Source organism: Rhinoraja longicauda, chromosome 1 (genome assembly GCF_053455715.1).
Source record: "Rhinoraja longicauda isolate Sanriku21f chromosome 1, sRhiLon1.1, whole genome shotgun sequence".
NCBI classification, from domain to species: Eukaryota; Metazoa; Chordata; class Chondrichthyes; order Rajiformes; family Arhynchobatidae; genus Rhinoraja; species Rhinoraja longicauda.
In genome coordinates this window covers 116,101,557-116,127,760 of record NC_135953.1, presented here as the reverse complement: position 1 = coordinate 116,127,760, position 26,204 = coordinate 116,101,557, and the positions used below count along the sequence as shown (strand labels likewise).

The 26,204-nt window shown below is 41.7% G+C and overlaps 1 protein-coding gene across 1 annotated transcript; it reads right to left on the bottom strand.

Annotated features, from left to right (window-relative positions):
- Positions 1 to 3,792: 3,792 nt before the first annotated feature.
- znf330 (zinc finger protein 330) lies at positions 3,793 to 23,598 on the bottom strand. Its single transcript, XM_078404940.1, has 9 exons — positions 23,247 to 23,598; positions 18,606 to 18,625; positions 18,190 to 18,260; positions 14,531 to 14,610; positions 13,947 to 14,073; positions 9,341 to 9,445; positions 8,628 to 8,674; positions 8,303 to 8,420; positions 3,793 to 4,159 (listed from the first exon to the last, which is right to left on the bottom strand). Exons 1-9 carry the CDS (start codon positions 23,364 to 23,366, stop codon positions 3,879 to 3,881), a joined length of 969 nt encoding a protein of 322 aa, XP_078261066.1. The 5' UTR covers positions 23,367 to 23,598; the 3' UTR covers positions 3,793 to 3,878.
- Between the last annotated feature and the right edge of the window lie 2,606 nt (positions 23,599 to 26,204).

Here is a 26,204-nt window from a genome sequence, read left to right as displayed (position 1 = left end):
CCATCCTGCTTCTGATTTGTGCCTGAGAGAAAGGTCTTGGGATGTCATAAAGTGAGTCAGTCATAGTAGAACACCCTGACTCTTGACCTGTTCTTGCAGCCACAGTCTTTATGTGAGGTTATGTTTCGGGTCACTGGTGGAAAATTGGTGATGGTAATGCCATTGAGTGTAATAGGTATTTGTTGATGGTAATGCCAGTGAGTGTAATAGGTATTTCATCAGTATATTTTGCTGTAGATGATCATTTCCTGCCAATCTTGATATTACTTGATACCTATCAGCCCATGTCTGAATGTTGCTTCCATCTTGATGCATTTAGGAATGGGTTGCATTATCAGCTGAGGAGTTTCAAATGGAATTGAGCATGAGTGAGAAGAGAATGGAGAAGGAGTCAAGGTATAAAAATATAAGAGAGACACAAGAAATCACAGATGCTGGAATCCCAATCAAATCACAGTGCTGGAGCTACTCAGCAAATCAGGCAGCATCTGTGGAGGGAATAAGCAATGTGTCGGGTCAGGACCCTTTCTCCAGTCTGAAAAAGAGTCCAAACCCAAAACATCATCTGTCCATTCTCTCAACAAATGCTGCCCGGCCTGATGAGCCCCTCCAGCATTTTCACCGCCAGGCCCCAAGTGATCAGGATGGGGGAACACACATCTAGTCCCCTCACCCTGAACACAGGATCCCCCCCCAGGGTTGCGTCCTCAGCCCCCTTCTGTACTCCCTGTACACACATGACTGTGTGGCCAGGTTCAGCTCAAACTCCATCGTCAAGTTTGCTGATAACACTGTGGTGGTGGGCCGGATCTCCTACAACGATGAGGCCTACCAGGAGGAGGTGGCTGATCTGGCACTCTGGTGTCGGGACAATAGCCTCCTCTTGAATGTCAAAAAAACGAAGGAGCTGATTGTGGACTTTAGAAGGGCTCAACATCCAAGGACGTACACGCCACTGGAAATAAATGGGTCTACTGTGGATAGGGTGAGCAGCTTTAAATACCTGGGAGTCCACAACAAAGAGGATCTGACATAGCCGCACTGGTGGGTAAGGCAAGGCAGCTGAGGAAATTCAGAGTGTCTCTGAGGATCCTTCAATGTTTCTACTCTGGGGCTGTAGAGAGCATCCTGTCCGGCAACATTACAGTCTGGTTTGGGAACAGCTCTGCCCAGGACAGGAAGGTCCTGCAGAGAGTAGTGCATTCGGCAGAGCGCACCATGGGAACTACACTCGCCCCCCTGCAGGACTTATACATCAGGAGGTGCAGATCAAGAGCAAGCAAGATTATGACAGACCCCTACGACCCCAGCAACGGACTGTTCCAGCTGCTACGGTCAGGCAAACGCCTCCGCTGTCATGCTGTAAAAACAGAGAGGATGAGACGGACGGAGTTTCTTCCCACAGGCCATTAGGACTGTTAACTATTATAACCCCAGGGACCAAATTTTCTTTTCTGTATTAATTTTAACTTGTATGCTGTAATTGTTAAAAAAAATTGCACAATCCACAGGTATTGCCACTTTCATTTCACTGCACATCGTGTATGTGTATGTAACAAATAAACTTGACTTGACTTGACAATAGTAAATAAAGCACAGCCTTTTCCTTTGGCAAAAAGCTATTCAATGTACCTTGGTACACATGACAATAAACTAAACAACCTAGTCAGTTCCCATTAAAAAACTTGTCAAAAAAACTGTAGCCACATACATAAACATTCTTAATGAAATGGCTCATTCAATGATCAAGATATGCAATAATATTTTCAAATTGATGATATGTAGGTAGAATGTCAAATTTGCACTGCCAGTACATTTACATAATTGGCACATTTAGCCATCTCACCCACTGTCATTCATTAACCTCATGAATCAGCAAGCACCTCGGGTAACTTCGAGCCAACATCTCCCAAAGGGAAAGTTGATTGTCCCTATTGGTCCTCCTGACATTGTGATGTGGAAGCAACAATGGCTGTGGGAGGGAGCAAGTCTTGTGCTTTTCAGATGATACATTGAAGGTCCTGGAAACAGATGTGGGGATGGGGGGGGAAGAGATGTCCTCTATTATCCACATACATATTTGCTTACAGTGCAGTGACAAGTAACAGAGCTCAAGTGGCACAGTGACACAGATGCATCAGAGCTGGTCACCCACGTTCAATCCTACCTTTCAGTGATTCCTGTATGGAGGTTTGACATTCTCCTTTTGAACCTTGTGGGTTTCCTCCAGGTGCACTGGTTTTCTGCTACATCCAAAATACTAGTTCAATTGGCCACTATAAATTGTCCCCAGTATGCAGGCAAACTGTAGTTTGTGGGGAATAAAATTGAGATTAATGGAAGATTAGTATAAATGGGTGCTTGAGATCAGCATGGAACTGGTGGGCCATAGGGTCTGTTTTCATGTTGGGTAACTCTATTGCTGTATGATAACAGTCACACCTACCCAAAATTAAAAATCCCATTTAATTAGTTGCCAACCTATCAGTATATGTTCAGTCAATAGACAAGTAGTGAAAAGTGTTATCAACACACCCAAAAAAAATTCAATTGCTCACGTAAACTCACCCCTGCTAACTAAACGGCACTTGCAATATGTTAGCTCTCATTGCTGTGCAATAACTTGCTGTCTTGATTGCACTGTACACTGCCTCGACCGTATTGTAATTGTTTTGTCTATATTGTATTTGAGGTCAGTTTGTTTAATTCAGTAGATTAGGTTTAGCTTGTTATGGATAAAGGTTTATCCTTTGTACTGTCTGCTGTGTGTGATTGCATCATCTGGACTGCTTTAATTTCGCTGTACTTTGTGTAGTGACAATAAAGGTTTTTTACAATTTACAATTTACAATTATAGGGTGTCACATTAGTGCAGCTGGTAGAGCTGTTGCCTCACGGTGTCAGAGACCCAGAACAATCCAGACCTCGGGTGCCGTACGTGTGGCATCGCACATTCTGTCTGTGACCACATGGGTTTCCTTCTCTAGTTTTCGTTCTACAACCCACAACATGTGGGTTTGAAAGTTATTTGGCTTTTAAAGTGCAGGGTGTATTGCCAAACTGGGATAACATAGAACTAGCATGAACTGATGAACAATGGTTGGCTTGCAAGTGGTGGGCCAAAGGCCTGTTTCTGCTGTATCTTTTTATCAATCAAAAACAAGCATATTCTACTGAAACCACAGGGCCAAAAATCTCATGACAACTTCAGAGAGAAAAAAACATAATTCCAGAGGTGGGGTTAGAGTGACCAACCTTGCTATCAGGATATGTTTTGCACAGGTAAAAATTTAAACAGATATTTGTATCAGTTTTGTTGTGGAACCTAAAGAGCTCAGCAAGGTTCCACTGACACCATTATCTACAGTATAATTTGCTCCAAAATCAGAGCCGTTTTTTGCTTTATTATTCATACAGGCATCACTGACAGGGGAAATGTTTATTATCTATTAAATTATCCTTGCAATGGTAGTGATGAACCACTTTCTTCAACTGTCTCTTCTGTGCATCTAGCAACAGGCAATAAATGCTGGCCTTGCTAGTGGCAATCATATTCTGAGAAACAACATAAAAATAAGCAAAGAACAGCGTAGGAGCTCATTGAAATGTTTTTAAAAAGCATGAACTAAAATTTATAAAGACTAATGCCAAATGTCTGGGAAAACATAAGTATTTTTTAGGCAAATTGGGGCATATGAATTACCATATAACATTTATTTGAACAGTTTGAAAAAGATTTCATTGATGTGTAGCTTTAAAACAGCCAACATATTTTCACTCCAACAAGAACACTTACAATCCATCTTATTTTAATGTTCATTTCAATTTAAATTTAAATATAAATTTAAACAACCATCAATGAATGTTCATATATAATTTTACAATTCTTCATAGTCTGCATAGCCACTTGCATAGGTTCTCCCAAGATTTAGACCAGCAAATGTATCCTTGAAGGCTTTGTTATCATCTTTTTCTGTTTTCTCATCATTTTCTTCATCCTCTTCTTCATCATCTTCCTCATCATCTTCACCATATTCTTCATCTTCATCAACTGTACATGTTTCACCTCCACCAGATGCCACATTTTTCCAGTAGTCATTATAGCCCGATTCACCACTATCATCCATACCACTCTGTCTGCCAAACCTCAATGAACGAGCTAAAACACAGAGTTTTGGATTTAAAAAAATATTTTATATTTTAATTAATGGTTTACAGTTCATTGAACAAAATATCAATCCAGCATCAAACCCTACAGGAGTTGTAATGTCATTTTGCAGAAATCATTTTGATTTTGACTTACTTGTTGTAATGAGATTGTAGATGGCACAGTAGTTACTGCAGATGCCTCATAGCTCCAGTGACCCAGAATTAAGCCTGACCTGCGGTGGCATCTGTATGGATTTACACGTTCTATCATCTCCTGGGCTCCTTCAAGGTGCTCCCACTTCCCAAAGATGTGCTGATGAGTTAGTTAGCTACTAAATGTTATCTCTAGCAATGGCTGCCTTGCCAACAGTCCGTCTGTCCTTTCCTTCTTTGTGTCTGTTTTGCATGTGTTATACGTATGTTTTTTGTGTTCTTTAGCTTGTTTTACATGGGGAGTGGGAAGTTGGGGGAAACTTTTTCTAATCTCTTACCTCGACGGAGTTACGATTTTTTTCGTATCACATCTCCGTCCGCACTGCGGCCTAACATCGTGGAGTTGGCGGCCTTTGCTGGAGATTGACCGGGAACTCCATCGCGGAACCCTGCGGACATCATCGTGGAGATCGCGAAACCTGTCGGGGGTCGTCTTTGGGGTTCCAACCACAGGAGCCTGCGGGACTTTAACATCATGGAGCCCATGGCCTCTGGTTAGAGACTGTCAACAGGGACTCCAAGCTGCAGGAGTTTCAACCGCACCGACGCGGGAGTTTCGATCACCCCGACTACGGATGGTTCAACTGCCCCGACCGTGGGAGAATAAAGAGGAAGGAGATTGGACCTTGTTGCCTTCCATCACAGTGAGGAACGTGGGGAATCCACAGTGGTGGATATTTATGTTAACTTTTATGTAGTTGTGTGTCTTGTTGCTTTTTTCTGTATGGCTGTATGGTAATTCAAATTTCACTGTACCTTAATTGGTACATGTGACAATAACCAAAGTACTTGTTTAACTGGTCTGCCATTTCCTTGTTTCCCATTACAGACCTCTCAATATTTGATTTTACAAATTCATAATTTTGATGTCCAAAATTCAGAATTTTACATCAAAATTTATAATATGGCGCATAATGCAACTTTTCAGCAAAAAAAAGTATGCATGCGTTGCGCTACATTCATCTGCGAAAAACTATTATTTCCAACAGTCTGTAGTTCTTGGACTACATGTACAATGTCAAGCCTATCATGAGTATATTCTGCTATTTATAGAAAGGTTATTGAACTGAGATACTTTTTGCAATACAAAGAAAAATTGGTTTTTTTTTCTATTTTGCTTTTTCCTTACACATCCCAATTCTCTTGGTATTAATTGAAAGAACAATGGTCATAAAATGTATGACTAAGTTATGAAGAAAGAGATAATATATGGGACTCGACTAAGCATACGGAAGTACTTGTTGAAGAGAGAGCTGGATAGAGCTCTTAAGGATAGCGGAGTCAGGGGGTATGGGGAGAAGGCAGGAACGGGGTACTGATTGAGAATGATTGAGAATGATCAGCCATGATCACATTGAATGGTGGTGCTGGCTCAAAGGGCTGAATGGCCTCCTCCTGCGCCTATTGTCTATTGTCTATCGTCTAATGTAAATTTGCACATTAATTGATAATCAGCCCAAAAAGGTGGCAATTGGCTTTTCTGTTGTGTTTTATATTTTAACACAGTCTCAATTAATTTAGTTATATAATCTTGCACTTAAATATTTAATATTTACTAATTACAGTTCCACCACTGATTTTCTGGCACTCTTGGTTCTAGAGCTTTGCTGGTTTATCCAGCCGGCCAAGGAACTCGGCTGTGGGGATAGATGTGCTGGGCTGGAGTTCCAGAGCTCCGGCCGCAGGTTGCAAATTCAACCCGATACTGATCGGCCATGGATGTCCCGATGAGGTCGAGATTGGCTGCCTTGCCCAGCCTAAGTGCCACATTGTTCAGGAGACTTCCAGGGCGGGGGGGGGGGGGGGGGGGGGGGAATTTCTCACAGAACCGCTAGCGACCTCTAGTGGCCGAATTGACAAATTGCAATTACCAACTGTTTTGCGGAAAAATGTGAGGCCAAATCGGAATGGCGGAAATGAAATAAGAAAGCTGAAACTTTCCGCCAAATTCGGAAGGGTTGGGAGGGTGCCATTCTAAATTCACCTGTCTCTGATTGTAAGGGACCTACATTGGTCTTCACTAATCTTTTCCTTTTTACATATTTCTCCATTTGCGATATTTTCACCCAACCATTCAGTATATCTACATTTCATTGCAGAATCACAATGTCCCCATTACAACATGCCTTTCCACCCATTTCATGTAATTGCCAAACATGCAAAACCTTACATTGTGTTCCCTCCCGCCTATTTTGATATTATGCACCAGTTTTCTCTCAAAAACAATTTTCTCCCTGCTTGTGAGCTTTTCAATTTAATATAATCATCGTCCTTCCTTCTTAACCACAGATAGTGTTTCTTTCTCAGAGTTCCTCTTTCTAACTAGGAAAAAATCCTGTAAAAGGTTTGGACCCACTGTTTCAATATTTGCCACATATTGCTCCTTTTTGGAATCCTCAATCCCAATGCAACAATTGATTGGAAATGTGAATGACCATTTGTTGAATTAGATAGCACCAGATCAGCTCATTTTCTGGTTCCACTTTTTATACCTTAACTAACAAGGACTCTCCAGTTTGATTATTAATGGCTGATCAGGCCAGGTAAAATAACCAGTCTATGGCCTCAGTTGGCTGGCCTCTCACTCAGGGGAAATGTAGTTCAAAATATTTATCTTATTTTATTTTATATTGGGAACAAATGATGCACCTCAGTAATTAAGCATTCCCTCCAACCTCCAATAAGAGAGCTCTTTAGAAAGCTTCAATAGACAATAGGTGCAGGAGTATGCCATTCAGCCCTTCGAGCCAGCACCGCCATTCAATGCGATCATGGCTGATCACTCTCAATCAGTACCCCGTTCCTGCCTTCTCCCCATACCCCCTCACTCCGCTATCCTTAAGAGATCTATCCAGCTCTCTCTTGAAAGCATCCAACGAACTGGCCTCCACTGCCTTCTGAGGCAGAGAATTCCACACCTTCACCACTCTCTGACTGAAAAAGTTCTTCCTCATCTCCGTTCTAAATGGCCTACCCCTTATTCTTAAACTGTGGCCCCTTGTTCTGGACTCCCCCAACATTGGGAACATGTTTCCTGCCTCTAATGTGTCCAGTCCCCTAATTATCTTATATGTTTCAATAAGATCCCCCCTCATCCTTCTAAATTCCAGTGTATACAAGCCCAATCGCTCCAGCCTTTCAACATACGACAGTCCCGCCATTCCGGGAATTAACCTAGTGAACCTACGCTGCACGCCCTCCATAGCAAGAATATCCTTCCTCAAATTTGGAGACCAAAACTGCACACAGTACTCCAGGTGCGGTCTCACCAGGGCCCGGTACAACTGTAGAAGGACCTCTTTGCTCCTATACTCAACTCCTCTTGTTATGAAGGCCAACTCCTCTTGTTATGTCAGAGAGTGAGATTTGATTTTAAACTGATGATTCAAGAACCACCACACCTTCTTGACACAGGAGCAATTCTACAAGTTATCAGATATCTTACATCTTCTAAATCTAAAATGCAGATTTTAATCTATCTTGCAGCTAATTCAAGTCTTAGACAAAACATTTTTTTTAAATTTTAAGCTTCCTTTTTAAAATTTGGTTGTTATATTTTATTTTGAAGGAAGGCGTGGTCAAAAGGAGCTACTTTTCATAAGGCGAGTGATAATGTAACAATATAGAAGGCAAAGGATGCAACAGCTGAAGGCACTGCCCTGATAGAACAAGAGAAACAAGCTACAATGCATGGTGGGGAAAAGCCTTATAAAAACTAATGAATAGGAACGATGATTTTGGGAAACATGCAAGTGACATGTGGTCAAATATAAAGTTATTATCTTTGAAAATCTCTTTTCTAAGCAATGTTGAATAAAGTAGACTTTGCATGAAAAGATGCTCATTCAACCAATTCAATTGTACAATGGTCTTATTTTGCTGTGGAGAGCAATTGGTATATATGCATCGCTAAGCCATTTCAAGTAATGATTGAACTTACTGGACATGCTTAAATCCTTTGTTTCCTGTGTTTCATGACCACATTTAGGACAAGGTGGCACTTTCCCCTTTTCTTGTTTGAAGACCTTGCTGCGAACATGATCACTGCAGTAACAGGCCTTCAGGAAAGAAGAGGGATAAAAAGAATGATTGTTGAGAAACAGAAGCTCTCGTGCAAATTAAAGCTTTAAAATGTATATAGGTTTACATTTCAATGGAAGTTATTTACAAAGCAGATGCTTCTGCTCTCAATTACAAATTTAATTGGCACTCTTTGGCTCAAGTCTCAAAGGAGCAAAGAATTATTTAAAACTGATCTGTATTACCTTACAACGTAGACAAGAATGTTGTCCTAGACGATTGCAAGAGATGCCTGGCAAGAAATTAAGTTCTGCTTAGTGAGGTTTAAACATAATAAATAAATCATAAACTGACTCAATAAATATTTTCTCTGACCACAAACTTGTACTTCCAACCATTCTTCTTTCGTTGGAGGATTATAATTATCATGGCACAGGTGCATGGAAAGTCTTGCGTGCATGACAACAAGTATTCCAATCTTGAATAAAATGTGTGAATCGTTTTATATTTCTTAATGCTATGAGATGTCACAACAAAAATGCATCTTGAAATGGCTCTGGTTAAATGCAGCACATAGATAGTTATAGTGCCTTCGCTTTCCTTTTACCGTTTCACATTCTCTCCACCACCCAATATCATTTTTTTCGTGTCAGAACATCAATAGACCAGGAGAACAATTCTGAGACTAATTTCTCAACATCACAAACATTTTATCCTGTCTAGTTCCCATTCAGCAATGGTTGTCCTGAAATCATTTGGTTACTTCCAGGCCACGGATGAGATTTTCATTTAACATACGTCTCGACTTACTGTACGGTTTAATACTTTATATTAAACCAGCTTCCAGTCGATCACCAAAACAGAAACTTTAAAAATGAAACTAAATTTATTGTTGTAATTTTCGACAATGAACATCGATACCAAAATGATTAGCTTCAGATAAACAAGAAAAACTTACACTTATAAGTTTCAGAATCCAGAATTTGGCAACTGGCTTGATGCTCAAATTGATCATCTTCACAGAGGAAGTTGTTACAGAAGGAGCACCGGAATATCCTTCCTCCTGTAGTGCAAAGAGATGCAAATGATGATCCCACAAGTATGGAGGCAAGATCCAAGTAAAGAGGTAATCACAATTCTGAAATTAGTTTTAGTTTAGTTTAGAGATACAGCGTGAAAACAGGCCCTTCGGCTCACTGTGTTACCGCCAACCAACGATCACTAGTTTTATCCTACACACTAGGGAGAATTTACAGAAACCAATTAACCTATAAACCTGCACGTCTTTGGAATGCGGGAAGAAACCATAGCACCCAAAGAAAACCCACACAGTTACAGGGCGAACGTACAAACTCTGTACAGACAGCACCCGTAGTCAGGATCAAACCTGTACGGTAGCAACTCTACTGCTGTGCTACTGTGCCACCGAAAATTCATAAATTGTATTAGAGGTTTCTTCTGAAAGAGAAGCTAACAGCAATTAAACTTTACATCAGTGAGAAGCTGATGTAGAGAAAACATTAAAAAATCCAGGCCAGGCCCGAGAACATAATTTTTTTTAAATTCACAGTTCACCTAAATTAACCAAAAATAAGTTTACAGTTCACCAAAATTAGCTCAATCGGCCCATTGAGTCTGCTCCACCATTCGATCATGGCTGATTTATTTTTTCTCTTGACACTATTCTCCTGCATTCTCCCTGTAACATCTGATGCTTACTAATCAAGATATCACCACTGTCTGTGGCAATTAATTCCACAGATTCACCACACTCTGGCTAAAGAAATTCCTCCTCATTTCTCTTCTGAAGGTTCATCCTTTAATTCTGAGGCTCTGCCACTACTGGAAACAGCCATCTCCCATATTTCCGAACTTCAGCAAGTACAGGCCCCGAGCCAAACGCTCAAATATAGCTTAGGTTGAAAACCCAATCATATCATCATCTTTCCATTCACTTAATTTGCCCATAAAGTTTGAAAAGAAAAGATCATGGTCAGAGCAGGTCATGATGTCATGATATCTTTTACATCTGAAATTTGAACTCACTGTACATATTGCATGAAATTAGGCCATCTATTTTATTGCAATTGATTTAACTGGGTGCTAGACAGCAGTTTTGAGAGTAAATCGATATGTGTAGACATACATAGTTATCAGTTAATTGAAAAGAATTGTATTCAATATTGCAAACCAATTAGCTAATGGAATAGGGACACATGATAATCTACTTCACGCAACACAATTCAGAAATAATTACATCAATTGGTTCAAATCAAAATACTTAATTGTACATTAATCTAGCAGACTTTATAAAAGGAAAAATTAAATCTTACACTGCATATTGTAGTACTGGTCTCCAAATACAGGACGCTGCCAGCCACATATATGAAAAGTGTGTGTGTGCAATTATGGCTGTTAACCCATAGGTTATATTAGAATATACATTTTATAATCTCTGCCCAGAGTAACGGTGCAGACAGGCAAATATGAATAATAGCCACGGATGGAATGACACAAAACGCTGATGTAACTCAACGGGACAGGTAGCATCTCTGGAGAGAAGGAATGGGTGACGTTTCAGGTCAATCCCCTTCATACTGACACTGCATGCTGCTTGGTCTTGCCAATCAGGTGAGTACCGGTTTACCAGTCGATGAGTTTTTCAGAGGGCACCCTGCCTGCATAGGTTACAACCACCTGATGAATAAAGAGTTCCGACGGCACATAGTTTCTTAGTTATTAATATTTTTGAGATCTGGGCACAATAGGCGGCGGTCAAGATTTATTTCGCAAGCCTAATCGCAGATCCTCTGGTGAAGGCACTCCACAGTGCTGACGTGGAGGGAGTTCCAAGGTTCAGACAGAGTGTCAATGAAGTACAATAGAAATGTTGTAACTGTAGGTTTACCTTGGACTTCAGATCGTCAGGACAATAGCCTAGATGTTGTCTGGTCCATAGCCTTTACTGCATCCATTGCTCTCAGTCATTTCATGTTATCATGCAGTGCATTTTAAATTGGCAGATATTTGGCTTCTTCGATGCTGACAATTTTGAGTGGAAACTAAAGGGCCTGTCCCACTTAGGCAATTTTTTTAGCGACTACAGGTGACTAGGCTGTCGCCACACGGTCGCCAGGGTGTCGCCTGTATGGTCGTGAGTAGTTTCCAAAGAGTCGTAGCGTTTTTCTGGTGGCCGCTGGATTTTGAGATGTTTAAACTTTTTCGGCAATAGTGGGTTTAACGCCGATGATTGACGTCTCCTGACGTAGGTGCTGTCGTAGATTGTCGCCAGGTGACATAGATTGTGGCCGGTGCTGACTTCGGTGAATTCCATTGCCAACTACCTATGTCAACCGGCGACAGGTACCGGCGTCAAGAGAAGTCAAGTTGCGACAGGCATTGGGAAAACCCGTCCACAGACGTCAAGCTACAGCAGCCAGCCGCGATGCCGATGAATGAGGGTGACAATCTACGACAATGTACGACCATACCAACGACAAAGTACAACCATACCGGCGACAAGCTACGACCATACCGGTGACAACCTACGACAGCTGGCAACCATCGGCAACAGTTGACGCGACTAGCTACACCAGGCTACATCAGTGACATCTCCTTGGCGAATGCCCATGGTCACGGGACATTGTGCGTCTTCTCTTGAGGACTGGACATTGTGCGCTTTCTCTCCAGGACTGTGTGTTTTATCTCGAGGACTGCAGCGAGGCACCGAGAAGGGACAGTCCAAGGGCAGTGTCCAACCCCCATACCCACCCACCAGGCAGGTGGAGATTGAGGGGACCCAGGAGTAGGAGGCCCAGGAGGAGACCAGGGAGGTAGCCCTTGTCCCCACCACCGCTCCAGCCCTGGTGAGGCCTCGAAGAGACCTTAGGAGTTCAGTGTGGAACAAGAAGGTGAGCTGGTTGAATGGTACCAATCGTACCCTCAGCTGTATGACAAAAATCACCAGCAGTACCGGAACAAAGCCGGGAAGAACACACTACTTGAAGCCAAGGCCAATGAGTTCCCTGACTGCACCTGTAAGTACCAACTTCATGTTGAGTGGTAGCTGCTGTCTCCATTCTCTTGCATGCAGGCAATTTAAACTGATTTTTTTTTTTTTTTTTTGACAGATGACCAACTATGTGTGTTTTTCAAAAGCCAGAGGACAAGAAATGGGAAGCTGTCCCAGAAGGTTAACAAGTCAGGGTCTGGTGGCAAGACATTGACACAGAGGCAGAAGTGGATCCTGGACAAATGGTCCTTCATCACAGCACACATAGTACGAGTTGAGACTCGACGCAGCACCAAGAAAGTAATTATCACAACATAGTCATTGTGAAATTGATAATTTGATTGTCATCTTGCTTGCCATATCCTGATGGTCTTGAAAATTTGTAAAAACACATTTATTTCCTTCCAGTTTGACAAGAGGAAACCACTTCCCAGAACCTCGAGTGAGGAGTCTGATCCTCTTGAGGGAACCTCTGGATCCACCACCTCCACCAGTCAGCAGCACAGCAAAAGTAGCAGGACCACTGCCAGCTCCACTACATGCTCCACCACAATGGAAAAGCAGGTGGAGGAGAGCGAGGCAAGTCCGCAGGAACAGGTCAAGGCGGTAAGTACTTTTGGGGAAATTTTTGGCAGAGTTCACTTCTCATCCATCCATCTTTTTTCCCCAAAAAATAATTACCTGTATCTTGCTCATTTATGTTGCAGCTCATGCAACAGAGGCCAGACAGGCCATGGCACAGCCCCAGACACCACATGAGAGGGCTCTTGACACCTTCCTTGGATTCTTGAAGAATGAGCTGCTCGACATCCAAGTTGACGTAGGTTGTGGCCTGTGTTATCGTAGGGTGTCGTAGGTGGATGTCCTAGACACGGCGATTGGGTCGCCGGTTGTCGGTAGCTTGCCGTAGCTTGACGTCGACTAGGTGGTAGGTTGTTGTAGCTTGTCGTAGAACATTGTCGTAGGGGGGTCCAGTCGCCGTTTTTTCAGCGACCTGCTACGACTATTACAGTCGCCGGCAGTCGCCTAAAAAAAAAATCGCCTAAGTGGGACAGGCCCTTAAAATGTAATCATCCACATTCACCTTCAGTTGCAAATGAAATCTACAGCATCATTACTTTGCATGCTGGACTATGGCAGAATTGAAGCTGGGATGGTATTGGAGCCTTCCCCTTGCATTAGCTGTTTAAGTGACAGAATGCTCCCCTTCCCCAATGTCACAATGAAAAAAAAATCATAATTATACCAAAGCAATAATTTTGTTTCCAGCTAATTTTTATGTCTTTTTAACTAGCCTTGCTTTTAGCAGATGATATAGATAATAGATTATGGAAAACAATTTAAATCTTGATTCATTTAACATGAAGCCAGCCCGTTCTCAACAAATAAAATCATTCGGTAGTCATCTTAAATGTGCCATCAATAATTTTAAGATTGAAAAGCAGAAAACTGCAAATACCAAAATAAAAACAGATGTTAGAAATAGTGGTGGACCATTATTGAAGACATTATTTAGTCTTCCTCAAAAGAAGCAATTGCAGACCATCCTTACCATGATCCCATACACCTCTCACACACTCAATACATTCAACGTCAATAAGTGGGCAGATACAAGCATGTGTGCTCAGGCACTTCCTGCCATGACACACCCAGGCCTCACAGAAGTCACAAATTGCTCCCTAAAAGGTGGAAAAAAAGAAAAGACAGTTGTTGTCTCCCTATCCACAGGTTTAACGTTTATTTTAGACATTGAGTGTTTATTATATATTGTTATAATTTAAAAAAAATTATTCCAGCATCAAATTTCTACAGGAAACAGTTACTCAGATGGAAAGGTTTTACGTTCACCACTCAGACAATAACATGAACAAAAAACAACTTGTTCTCTTTCAGACTTAGAACTTCATCTGGTCGTGGACCTTGATCGTGGACTAAATTTAAATTTAGTAACATAGATGAAGATGTTAAGCAAAAAAACTTAACTTCAATGACAAATATTTCCAGTTTTTGAAACAGAGAAATGAAAATATGGTCAAGGCAGGTACACTGTGCATATGAATGTTGAATGCCCTAATCTTTCCCTGATGTAAATTTTTTCTAGTTGGCCTGTTGGAGAAAAGCAAAGTAAATACTCACCACCATGGCAAGCCCTGTACTGTAGACACCGGGATGCTTAACAACGCAATCTGAACTTTTCAACATACATTTTGTTTTACCTAAAATGTACAGAAGGATACAACTTACAATGGAGACAGTCAGTAAATAAAATAATTATACTCGTGATATTAAATCTGTATCCAAAGCACAAGTATGTCTGCTTAATGCTAACTGACCTGCTGAAAATCTTCACTGGTTTGATTATCATTCATATTTCCATTGTCTGCAGTATTTTGTTCACTGAGGTTTGAGCAACTATTGTTAGTCAATTAAAAGAAATGAGTACTCAGTGATGAAACACCTACTTCACTGTTTCTCACATGAGTCATTTACATTGGATAACATTGCATTCTCCATGATGCCAAATTCAGAGATTTTCTTAAAACTTTATGATGATGGAAGGGCACTTGGTCCATGCAAAATCCTGATGACTACACAAATTAGGATAGCAATGTATCTCATTGCATATTCTAAACAGTATCAGATTGCCAGACTCTCCTTCCACATTCCCAATATTCTGAATATGGACTGTTAGGGAATAGCAGCCATTGTTGGAGGATATAAATGGTTAAGGGCAGTCATTGTGTGTTCAATGCTGAATAAGGACTTGTTCCAAGGTTGGTGTGTGCAATGCACAGAAATTGCCCCACTAGTAGCAGGTCATTGATGATCCAGCAGTGACCACGTCCTTCTTCATTCCTCTTTAAAAAAAAACTTTTACTATCAGCCCTGCAACATTCACCAAGTATCGTGCTGTTAATTTCCTTTTGGAGAACAAGGGCCCAATAAAATTAAAACAAAAATTCCATACAGTATTTGAACATAAAGAAAAACTGAAGTAGCCTGAAGCAAGTTTCCAAAAGAGGGAAATGAACTGCTCTCCGGGACATGGATAGGAAAAATTCAGAGACTACAAGGTATGTTTAATTGCATCAGAGGCCTCACTGACAAGTGTGTCCCAGAAAGTTGAATAGACAAGCAGCAATTACAGTTATTTCCACATATTTCTAATCAGATATGCCCATTTCCTACCAGACCTTAAACGTTCACATTGTACATTTCCCCACTGTAAGTTGCATTCACCATTGAAATAAAACCTGCCATGCAACAATCCAGCTTTCAAATTTGTCAGTGTCTATTATTTGGTTGTCACTCATAACACTGGGGTACACACAGACCTCCCAACATTTGATTTTACAAATTCATATTTTTGATGTCCAAAATTCAGAATTTTACATCAAAATTCATAATATGGCGGGTAATGCAACTTTTCAGCAATGCACGCCGAATGCGCATACGCATTGCTCTACATTCATATGTCAGGCCCATCATGTATATTCTGCTATTTATTGAAAGATTATTGAACAGAGATGCTTTTTGCAACATAAAAAAATGTTTTGTTTTGTTTTTTCTATTTAGCTTTTTCCTTACACATTCCAATTCTCTTGGTATTGAATAAAAGAACGATTGGTCATAAAATGTATGACTAAGTTGTGAAGAAAGAGTTGATATACCTGTACATGCAGGTACAGCAGGCAGTGAAGAAAGCTAATGGCATGTTGGCCATAACGAGAGGATTTGAGTATAGGAGTAAAGAGTCCTTCTGCAGTTGTATAGTGCCCTGGTGAGACCATATCTGGAGTGCAGTTTTAGTCTTCTAATTTGAGGAAGGACATCCTTGCTATAGAGGCAGTGCAACGTAGGTTCACGAGGTTGATCCCCGGGATGGCGAGACTGTCATATGAGAAACGATTGGAAAGACTGGGCTTAAATTCACTGGAATTTAGAAGGACGTGAGGGGAACGTATAAAATTATAAAAGGACGGGACAAGCTAGATGCAGGAAATTTTTTCCCAATGTTGGGGGAGTCCAGAACCAGGGGCCACAGTCTAAGAATAAAGAGGAGGCCATTTAAAACTATGATGAGAAAAAAACTTTTCACCCAAAGAGTTGTGAATTTGTGGAATTCTCTGCCACAGGAGGCAGTGGAGGCCAATTCACTGGATGAATTTAAAAGAGTTAGATAGAGCGCTAGGGGCTAGTGGAATCAAGGGATATGGGGAGAAGGCAGGCACAGGTTACTAATTCTGGATGATCAGCCATGATCACAATGAATGGCAGTGCGGGCTCGAAGGGCCAAATGGCCTCCTCCTGCACCTATTTTCTATGTTTCTATGTGCTATTGAAGTAAATTTGCACATTAATTGATAATCAGCCCAAAAAGGTGGTAATTGGCTTTTTTGCTGTGTTTTATATTTTAACCCCGTCTTAATTAATTAATAGTTATATAATCTTGCACTTAAATTTAATATTTACTCATTACAGTTCCTGGCACTCTTGGTTCCAGAGCTTTACTGGTTTACTGGTTTATCCAGCTGGCCAAGGAAGATGGCTATGGGGATAGATGTGCTGGCTGCAGCTGGGCTGGAGTTCCAAGCCCCGGCCGCAGGTTGCAAATTCAACCCACCGATGAGGTCGAGATTGGCTGCCTTGCCCAGCCTAGGTGCCACATTTTCGGGGAGACTTCCAGAACGGGGGGGATTTCTCACGGAACCGCTAGCGATCTCTATCGGCCGAATTGACAAATTCCAATTACAGACTGTTTTGCGGAAAAATGTGAGGCGAAATCGGAATGGCGGAAATGAAATAAGAAAGCGGAAACTTTCCGCCAAATTTAGACGGGTTGGGAGGAGTGTACACAGTAATTCTCTCAAGGATCAACAACCAATCAATCGGCAGGCACTGATTCAACTAAAACTACACATCCATTTTAAAACAAACAGTAAATTAGCAAATGCATACATGCATAAATAATTCTAAAAATATAACACTTTAAATACTGTCTTTTTTTGTAATTCAAATATTTCCCCACAGCGCCTCCCTGATTAAATTCACTGATTCCCACCAAAAGCAAATCATGCATGTAACTTCCAATGTCTTCCTTGGTTCAGTTGTTAGAATGTTGTCATTTATTTTTTCACAATTTACTATCTTTTCCATGAAATGTTATTGAAAACATGAGGTTTGTGACATTCCTAACCAAAATAACCACCAATGCCTACACCAGATGCATTTATTTTGAAATATTAACCTCTGGCTATAAGTGTACACTTTCCCCAGGTGATAATGTGTTCAACCCACTAGAGGAGCAATCATGAAACGTTAGCAATATTTACATTAACTCCAGGTGACAAATTTCCCAAGATCCCCAAATTCATTCCACTTTATCTACCTTCTAACCCCATCAAATGTAATCCATTAAAATTATAAATCTCAAATACAATTTGTTGGAAAATGCCTAAAAAAACGTACACATTCACAAAATATACATGAAATCAATTTGTACAAGATCACTCAGGATATCATTAATAGCAGATGCTGATAAATCCATATGAACATGTATTGTTCGCACACCTAGGGTAAAGTAACTTTACATTTCTTGTTAACAGAAATTTCAAGAGCTCTTAGCACCAACCTATGTCATCCTTTTTTAAGCAATCAATATTTTGATTGTTTTATTTAATTGAAAACATTTTGTTGTAGCTTCACCTAATAATCTTCCCATTTATTACACATTACATGTAGAAAACACATTAAAGCAAGTGCAATAATCCAAGAATTTACTGAATAAAACTTACCACACTGTGCACAAATAGGTAACTTTTGTAACGAATTACAGAAGTAACAAAAAGCCCGGTTCTTTTGCCGTCTTGCCAAAACGAGGAAAGTGAACAGGGAAAATAAATGTAAAGTTATGTCCAGAAACGTTAAATGACATGCATCTGCTCCACTATGATATGGACACTCACATGAATCCAAGTAACAAACAAACAGGACCCTTCCATTTCAGATTATAAACACAAATATGAAATAATATCTTTGACAACAGGCTAAATTTCAATGAAAATGTCTGACAATAAAACAGACATTTTTATGTCTGTGTTCTATAACAGGCAAATATGTTTGCAATAGATTAACAAAGAGTACAGATATTAAATTAAAAAAACATGCTGACTCAAAACTGCAAAACTGCAGATTAATTCTGTTCTCTTACCGTTGGCACTTATCGCATTCCTGTTGGAAACAAGGGGAGAATATTTTTCAGAACAGAATTAAAGCAGCCACAAACAAGAATTTTAGCAAGAAATTTAATTTTATTTTACTCTTAACTAAATGAAATTGATTCAGTTTCTCTAAACCTGGAAAATTAAGGATGGACAATAAACAGTGCCAATGATGCCAATGAATTAATTCATAAAGAAGGCTCAAGCAACCTTTTTTCTCATGCATCAACCTTTTTTAAACTGCTTCGAAAGATTAGCCCTGGGTCATGTGATCATGAGACAAACCATCATTCAATTATTTAATATGACAATTTATTCTTTAAATGCAAACTTTTACGAAAGCACATTCAGCAAAACATTTAGCGTGGGGCAGGGAAGTGATGAAAGGGTGGAGGTGAGGGGGGAAAGGGAGGGAAAAATTAGCTAGTACCTCCAAGTTCTTATTTTAATTTAGGCACGGCCAGCATTAATAGATTTTTACTATCTAGATCAAGTCAGAAATGAGAGCAGGTTGGTTCAATCCAGCTTCCAGCAGGCATGGATTTCCAGCTCAAAACTGCCAACATTAAATGACATGCATCTGCTCCACTATGATATGGATACTCACATGAATCCAAGTAACAAACAAACAGGACCCTTCCATTTCAGATTATAAACACAAATATGAAATAATATCTTTGACAACAGGCTAAATTTCAATGAAAATGTCTGACAATAAAACAGACATTTTTATGTCTGTGTTCTACAACAGGCTAATATGTTTGTAATAGATTAACAAAGAGTACAGATATTTAATCCTTAAGGATTTAAAAGCCTTATGACGTGGGAAATTTAAAAAAATTTAAATTTGCACTGATGCCACGAGTGTTTTTAGCAAATTAGTTTTGTTTCTAATTTACAACATTATATTATTTCTTTTTTAATGGCTTTTAAAAAGGAAATAAATCAACTTAATGCTCTCTTCTTTCAATTTAATAATTGTATGAATGTAAATATTGGTTTCACTTATGTCATAAAAAGAAATTGCAGATGCTGGTTTATGCCAAAGATAGGCACAAACGTGAGGTGCATAAGGTCAGGCAGCATCTCTGGAGAAAATGGATAGGTGACGTTTCGGGTAGGGTCTGAAGAAGAGTCCCGACCCGAAAACATCGCCTATTCATTTTCTCCCAAGATACTCAAGTTTGCAGATGATACAAAAGTGAGCGGTTTTGCAGATAGTGAAGATGGTTGTGAAATATTGCAGCAGGATCTTGATCGATTGGCCAGGTGGGCTGAGGAATGGGTGACGAATTTAATGCAGAGAAATGTGAGGTGTTGCATTTTAAGAAGTCTAACATTGGCAGGACCTACACAGTGAATGGTAGGGCTCTGGGTAGTGTTGTAGAGCAAAGGGATCTAGGAGTGCAGGTGCACGGTTCCTTGAAGGTAGAGTCGCAGGTTGATCGGGTGATCAAAAAGGCTTCTAGCACATTGGCCTTCATCAGCCAGAGTATTGAGTATAGTTGGGAGGTCATGTTGCAGTTGTATAAGACATTGTTGAGCCGTATTTAGAGTATTGTGTTCAGTTCTGGGCACCATGTTATAGGAAATATGTTGTCAAGCTGGAAAGGGTGCAGAGAAGATTTACGAGGATGTTGCCAGGACTAGAGGGTCTGAGCTATGGGGAGCGGTTGAGTAGGCTGGGACATTCCTTGGAGCGCAGGAGGATGAGGGGTGTTCTTATAGAGGTGCATAAGATCATGAGAGGAATAGATCGGGTAGATGCAGAGTCTCTTGCCCAGAGTAGGTGAATCGAGGACCAGAGGACATAGATTTAAGCTAAAGGGGAAAAGATTTAATAGGAATCTGAAGGATAGCTTTTTCACACAAAGGGTGGATTGGTGTATGGAACAAGCTGCTAGAGCAGGTAGTTAAGGCAGGGACTATCCCAACATTTAAGAAACAGTTAGTCAGTTTGCATGGATAGGACACGTTTGGAGGGATATGGACCAAATGCGGGCAGTTGGGACCAGTGTAGCTTGGACATGTTGGCCAGTGTGGGCAAGTTGGGCCGAAGAGCCTATTGTATCACTATATCACTCAATGACTCTATGCTGCCTGACCCACTGGGCTACTCCAACATTTTGTGTCTATCTTTGGTTCTACTTGCATTTGACAGCCATGCAAGGTCAAAGATGACACACTGATCCAAAAGCAGTTTACAATGTCTTCAGAATCTGGTAACTAATTACCAAGTCATATCTTGCAATATCCTGACCATTTTCTGGAGTATTCCGTATGTCATTACTTAAACCACACAATTTTTTTGTTAAAGATAGGCACAAAATGTTGGAGTAACTCAGCCGGTAAGGCAGCATCTCTGGAGAAAATGGATAGTTGACCATTCAGGTTGGGGCCCTCTTCAGACCCGAGACATCACCTATCCACATTCGCTAGAGAAACTGCCTGACCCGCCGAGTTACTCCAGCATTTTGCGTCTATCTTTGGTATAAACTAGCATCTACAGTTACTTGTTATTACAATCCTTTTGATACTTCTGTGCTATTAATCATCATAAACCTGCCCTCTTATAATCAGTTGAAGATTTCAAATCTTCTCTTCGGATACTTTATTTTCACTACTACCACTTACATCATAAAATGATGATGGCAACTGATAGTAATGCAATCCATTGATTACAAGTGCATTCACTAACCACACTGAAATAACATTGTATTCAAACATGATTTTTATACACAAAGTGTTAAGTACTTTCCTAGTATATTCTATCCAAAATAAGAGGACCTTGGCCACAATTTGATGTTATAGACAATAGACAATAGGTGCAGGAGGAGGCCATTCGGCCCTTCGAGCCAGCACCGCCATTCAATGTGATTATGGCTGATCATTCTCAATCAGTACCCCGTTCCTGCCTTTTCCCCATACCCCCTAACTCTGCTATCCTTAAGAGCTCTATCTAGCTCTCTCTTGAATGTATTCAGAGAATTGGCCTCCACTGCCTTCTGAGGCAGAGAATTCCACAGATTCACAACTCTCCGACTGAAAAAGTTTTTCCTCATCTCAGTTCTAAATGGCCTACCCCTTATTCTTAAACTGTGGCCCCTGGTTCTGGACTCCCCCAACATTGGGAACATGTTTCCTGCCTCTAATGTGTCCAACCCCTTAATAATCTTATACGTTTCGATAAGATCTCCTCTCATCCTTCTAAATTCCAGTGTATACAAGCCTAGTCGCTCCAGTCTTTCAACGTATGACAGTCCCGCCATTCCGGGAATTAACCTAGTAAACCTACACTGCACGCCCTCAATAGCAAGAATATCCTTCCTCAAATTTGGAGACCAAAACTGCACACAGTACTCCAGGTGAGGTCTCACTAGGGCCCTGTACAACTGCAGAAGGACCTCTTTGCTCCTATACTCAACTCCTCTTGTTATGAAGGCCAACATTCCATTGGCTTTCTTCACTGCCTGCTGTACCTGCATGCTTCCTTTCAGTGTCTGATACACTAGGACACCCAGATCTCGTTGTACATCCCTTTTTCCTAACTTGACACCATGCAGATAATACTCTGTCTTCCTATTCTTACCACCAAAGTGGATAACCTCACACTTATCCACATTAAACTGCATCTGCCATGCATCCGCCCACTCTCAAAGGTTATCAAAGGTCTTCTTTTCTACTTTCCTATCATACATTCTGATAGATTTTCACCTCGTTGGTGGAAAAGAGTTTAACATGGCCTGAAGATCATTGTCCAAACCTGAGACAGAATATATTAGTTTTGTTCACATGATGATCAGAGTTGAAAACCATGTATTGCAAGAGAATTGTAATCGATTGAGCATACATTTTTCATTTATTTTTCAGCAGCATCTGCAATGCAAAAAGTGAATTAAAATGCATTTACCCGAGATTATCAGGGGCATGCACCTTTAATTTAAGAACACTTGGGCAATTAGTTCAAGGTGAATTTGAAATTTAAGAGTTATGGACCTGATCTTTCTGATCTTTTTTATATAAAATACAATTTAAAGAAAGAGGCATTACAAATCAAGAACCAATGCCAGCAAGGTCACAGGTGTGCAAAACTTTGTGCAAGTTAGGAGATGAGCAACACACTATTATTATTTTATGGAGAGTGCAAGGTGGGAGATGTGTAGGAAGGAACTGCGGATGCTGGTTTAAACCGATGACAGACACAAACAACAGGCAGTATCTCTGCAGAGAAGGAATGGGTGACGTTTTGGGTCGAGACCCTTCTTCAGATGGGAGATTCCTGCACGTATCCACAACCAGGAACAGTATTAGAGTAATAGAGTCCAGGGATCATTCATTGGCCTGTATTTATACTTCTGCAAATTCACTGTTTCAAAGCCCAAGTTAGCTGACCACATGGAATGACAATCAGTAATACAGCGTTACTCGAGTAGCAGTAATTGTTCACGAGTGTTTAATAGAAATTATACAACGGTTAATGTAAATTTTACACCGTTTAAAAGTCTAGGAATGAACAATTTCAACCCCTCAGAACAAACATACGGAGGGAGCAGTGAATAAAAGGGGAGGAGTTGTCTCCGAAGCAGACGAGCCGCCATGCTGGTGTCACTGAGAGCTGACAGTCCACTCACCATGGAGGCGTTGCAAGGCTGCTTGGCCACATCCACGTTGTCTTTGGCCGCTCGCGTCAACTTTTCGCGCACTTTGCGGCTTTCAACCTTCTTTCGCGCCCCGGTCTTCTTTTTCGGCATCTTAGCAGCCGCTACGAGAACGAGTGAGCTGCCGGGCAAGGCGGTGGTTCCCGCTGCCGAGTGAGTGAGGAGTGAGTGTTCCCGCTGCCGAGGGAGGGAGTGAGTGAGGAGCGAGTGAGCTGCCGGCCGGACCGGGCCTGGCGGACGCTGCAAGGCCGCTGGAGCGCGAGCGCGGGCAGTTGGTCTCCGCAGCAGCGACCGAGAAACCGCCCAACTCGCGGCCGGCGGCGCCGTGACGTCACGGCAGCCATCACCACGCGCCGCGGACACCCCAACATCCGGCGCGCGCGTGACCCTTCGCTCAGCAGCGGGTCACTGGCGATAGCAATGTAACATGGAGCTTTACTGGCAGCAATGTAATATGGAGCGCCAGTGGTAGCAATGTAACATGGAGCACCAGTGGTAGCAATGTAACATGGAGCAATGGGTCACTAATAGCAATGTAACATGGAGCACTGGCTCATTAATGGTAATGAATATATAGACACTGAGAATGTCTGCAGAGATTTTGCATAGTTATTACTTTGTACCTATTATTACTCTGAATAATGTTTGAAGTTTATTTTTGGAAAGAAAATACAATGATTGCAATGTCACATGGAGCACTATTGGCAGCAATGTAACATGGAGCACCAGTGGTAGTAATGTAACATGGAGCACTAGTGGCAGCAATGTAACATGGAGCACTCGTGGCAGCAATGTAACATGGAGCACTCGTGGCAGCAATGTAACATGGAGCACCGGTGGCAACAGTGTAACATGGAGCACTATTGGCAACAATGTAACATGGAACACTAATGGCAGCAATGTAACATGGAGCACTATTGGCAGCAATGTAACATGGAGCACCAGTGGTAGTAATGTAACATGGAGCACCAGTGGTAGTAATGTAACATGGAGCACCAGTGGTAGCAATGTAACATAATAATAATATAATAATAATAATAATAATAATAATAATAATAATAATAATATTCATTTATTGTCATTGCAACGAGTACAACGAAATTAAAAAACAGCCAATCCTGACGGTGCGTACAAACATATATGCAATAAATGCAAAAACAAATAAATACATAAATACAATTAAATTAAGTACAAGATTTTTTAACGGTGTTGCCTAGTGCACAGGTAGTGTTCAGTTCTCGTATGGCCCTGGGGTAAAAACTGTTCTTAAGTCTGTTTGTTCGGGATTTGATTGACCTGAAACGTCGACCAGAGGGCAGATGAACAAACAGACGGTGGCCGGGGTGGGATGGATCTTTTATTATTTTGCCTGCTCTACTGAGGCAGCGCAGGCTGAACAGGTGCTCCAGGGAGGGCAGTGAGCAGCCGATGATTTTCTGGGCCGTCGTGATGACCCTCTGAAGGGCCTTCCTGTCCTTTTCTGAGCAGCTGGCATACCATGTGGTTATACAGTATGCCAGCACACTCTCGATGGAGCAGCGATAGAAGGACAACATGAGCTTCTCCTGCAGGTTGGTTTTCCTGAGGATCCTCAGGAAGTGGAGTCTCTGCTGTGCCTTCTTTACTGTGGTGATGGTGTTGGTAGACCAGGTGAGATCCTCTGCGATGTGCGTACCCAGGAACCTGAAAGCTGGTACCCTTTCCACGCAGACCCCATTGATGTAGAGTGGGTCGTAATCTCCACTGGTTTTTCTAAAGTCAATTATAAGTTCCTTTGTTTTGGAGGAGTTCAGGACCAGATTGTTCACTGAACACCATGCTGCCAGCCTTTGGATTTCATCCCTATAGGCTGTCTCATCTCCTTCTGAGATAAGTCCAACCACAGTCGTGTCATCCGCGAACTTGATGATGGTGTTGGTGGGATGGGTGGGGGCGCAGTCGTGAGTGTAGAGGGAGTAAAGGATGGGGCTCAACACACAGCCCTGTGGTGAGCCGGTGCTCAGTGTAATGGTGGAGGAGAGGTGAGGGCCTATTTTGACTGTCTGGGGGCGGTTGGTCAGGAAGTCCTTGATCCATTTGCAGATGGTTAGGGAAAATCCAAGGTCGGAAAGTTTGGTGACCAGTCTGCTCGGGATGACCGTGTTAAAGGCAGAGCTGAAGTCGAGAAAGAGCATCCTCACATAGCTCCCCTGGTGTTCAAGGTGGGTCAGTGCAGTGTGAAGAGCAGTGTCGATGGCATCCCCTGTAGACCTATTTGCTCTGTAGGCAAACTGGTATGGGTCGAAGGTGGGTGGGAGGCTGGCTTTGATGTGCTGCAGGACCAGTCTCTCGAAGCACTTTGTGATGACCGGTGTGAGTGCTACCGGACGGTAGTCGTTAAGACCGCTGATGACAGGCTTTTTCGGCAGTGGGATGATTATGGCGGACTTCAGGCAGGGAGGGATGGTGGATTTTAAAAGGGACAGGTTGAAGATTTTTGTGAAGACCTCAGATAATTGGTCTGCACATTCCCTCAGCACTCTGCCCGTCACACCATCGGGGCCTGCAGCTTTCCTGGGATTCACTGCTCTGAGCACTCGCTTAACGTCATACTCCTGCACAGTGAAGGTGTTGCTCTCAGGTGCTGGAGAGGGTGTAATGTCTGCCACTGTAGCTTTCACCTCGCCACATGGAGCACTAGTGGCAACAATGTAACATGGAGCACTCGTGGCAGCAATGTAACATGGAGCACTCGTGGCAGCAATGTAACATGGAGCACCGGTGGCAACAGTGTAACATGGAGCACTATTGGCAACAATGTAACATGGAACACTAATGGCAGCAATGTAACATGGAGCACTATTGGCAGCAATGTAACATGGAGCACCAGTGGTAGTAATGTAACATGGAGCACCAGTGGTAGCAATGTAACATGGAGCACCAGTGGCAGCA

Coding starts and splice junctions, on each gene's coding strand:
- znf330 (XM_078404940.1), bottom strand. CDS start 23,366: ATGCCGAAAAAGAAGACCGGGGCGCGAAAGAAGGTTGAAAGCCGCAAA. Junction 8,675..9,340: donor GGATTCTGAAACTTATAAGT/GTAAGTTTTTCT, acceptor ATTTCTTGCCAG/GCATCTCTTGCAATCGTCTA. Junction 4,160..8,302: donor AAAGGATTTAAGCATGTCCA/GTAAGTTCAATC, acceptor TCTGTGTTTTAG/CTCGTTCATTGAGGTTTGGC.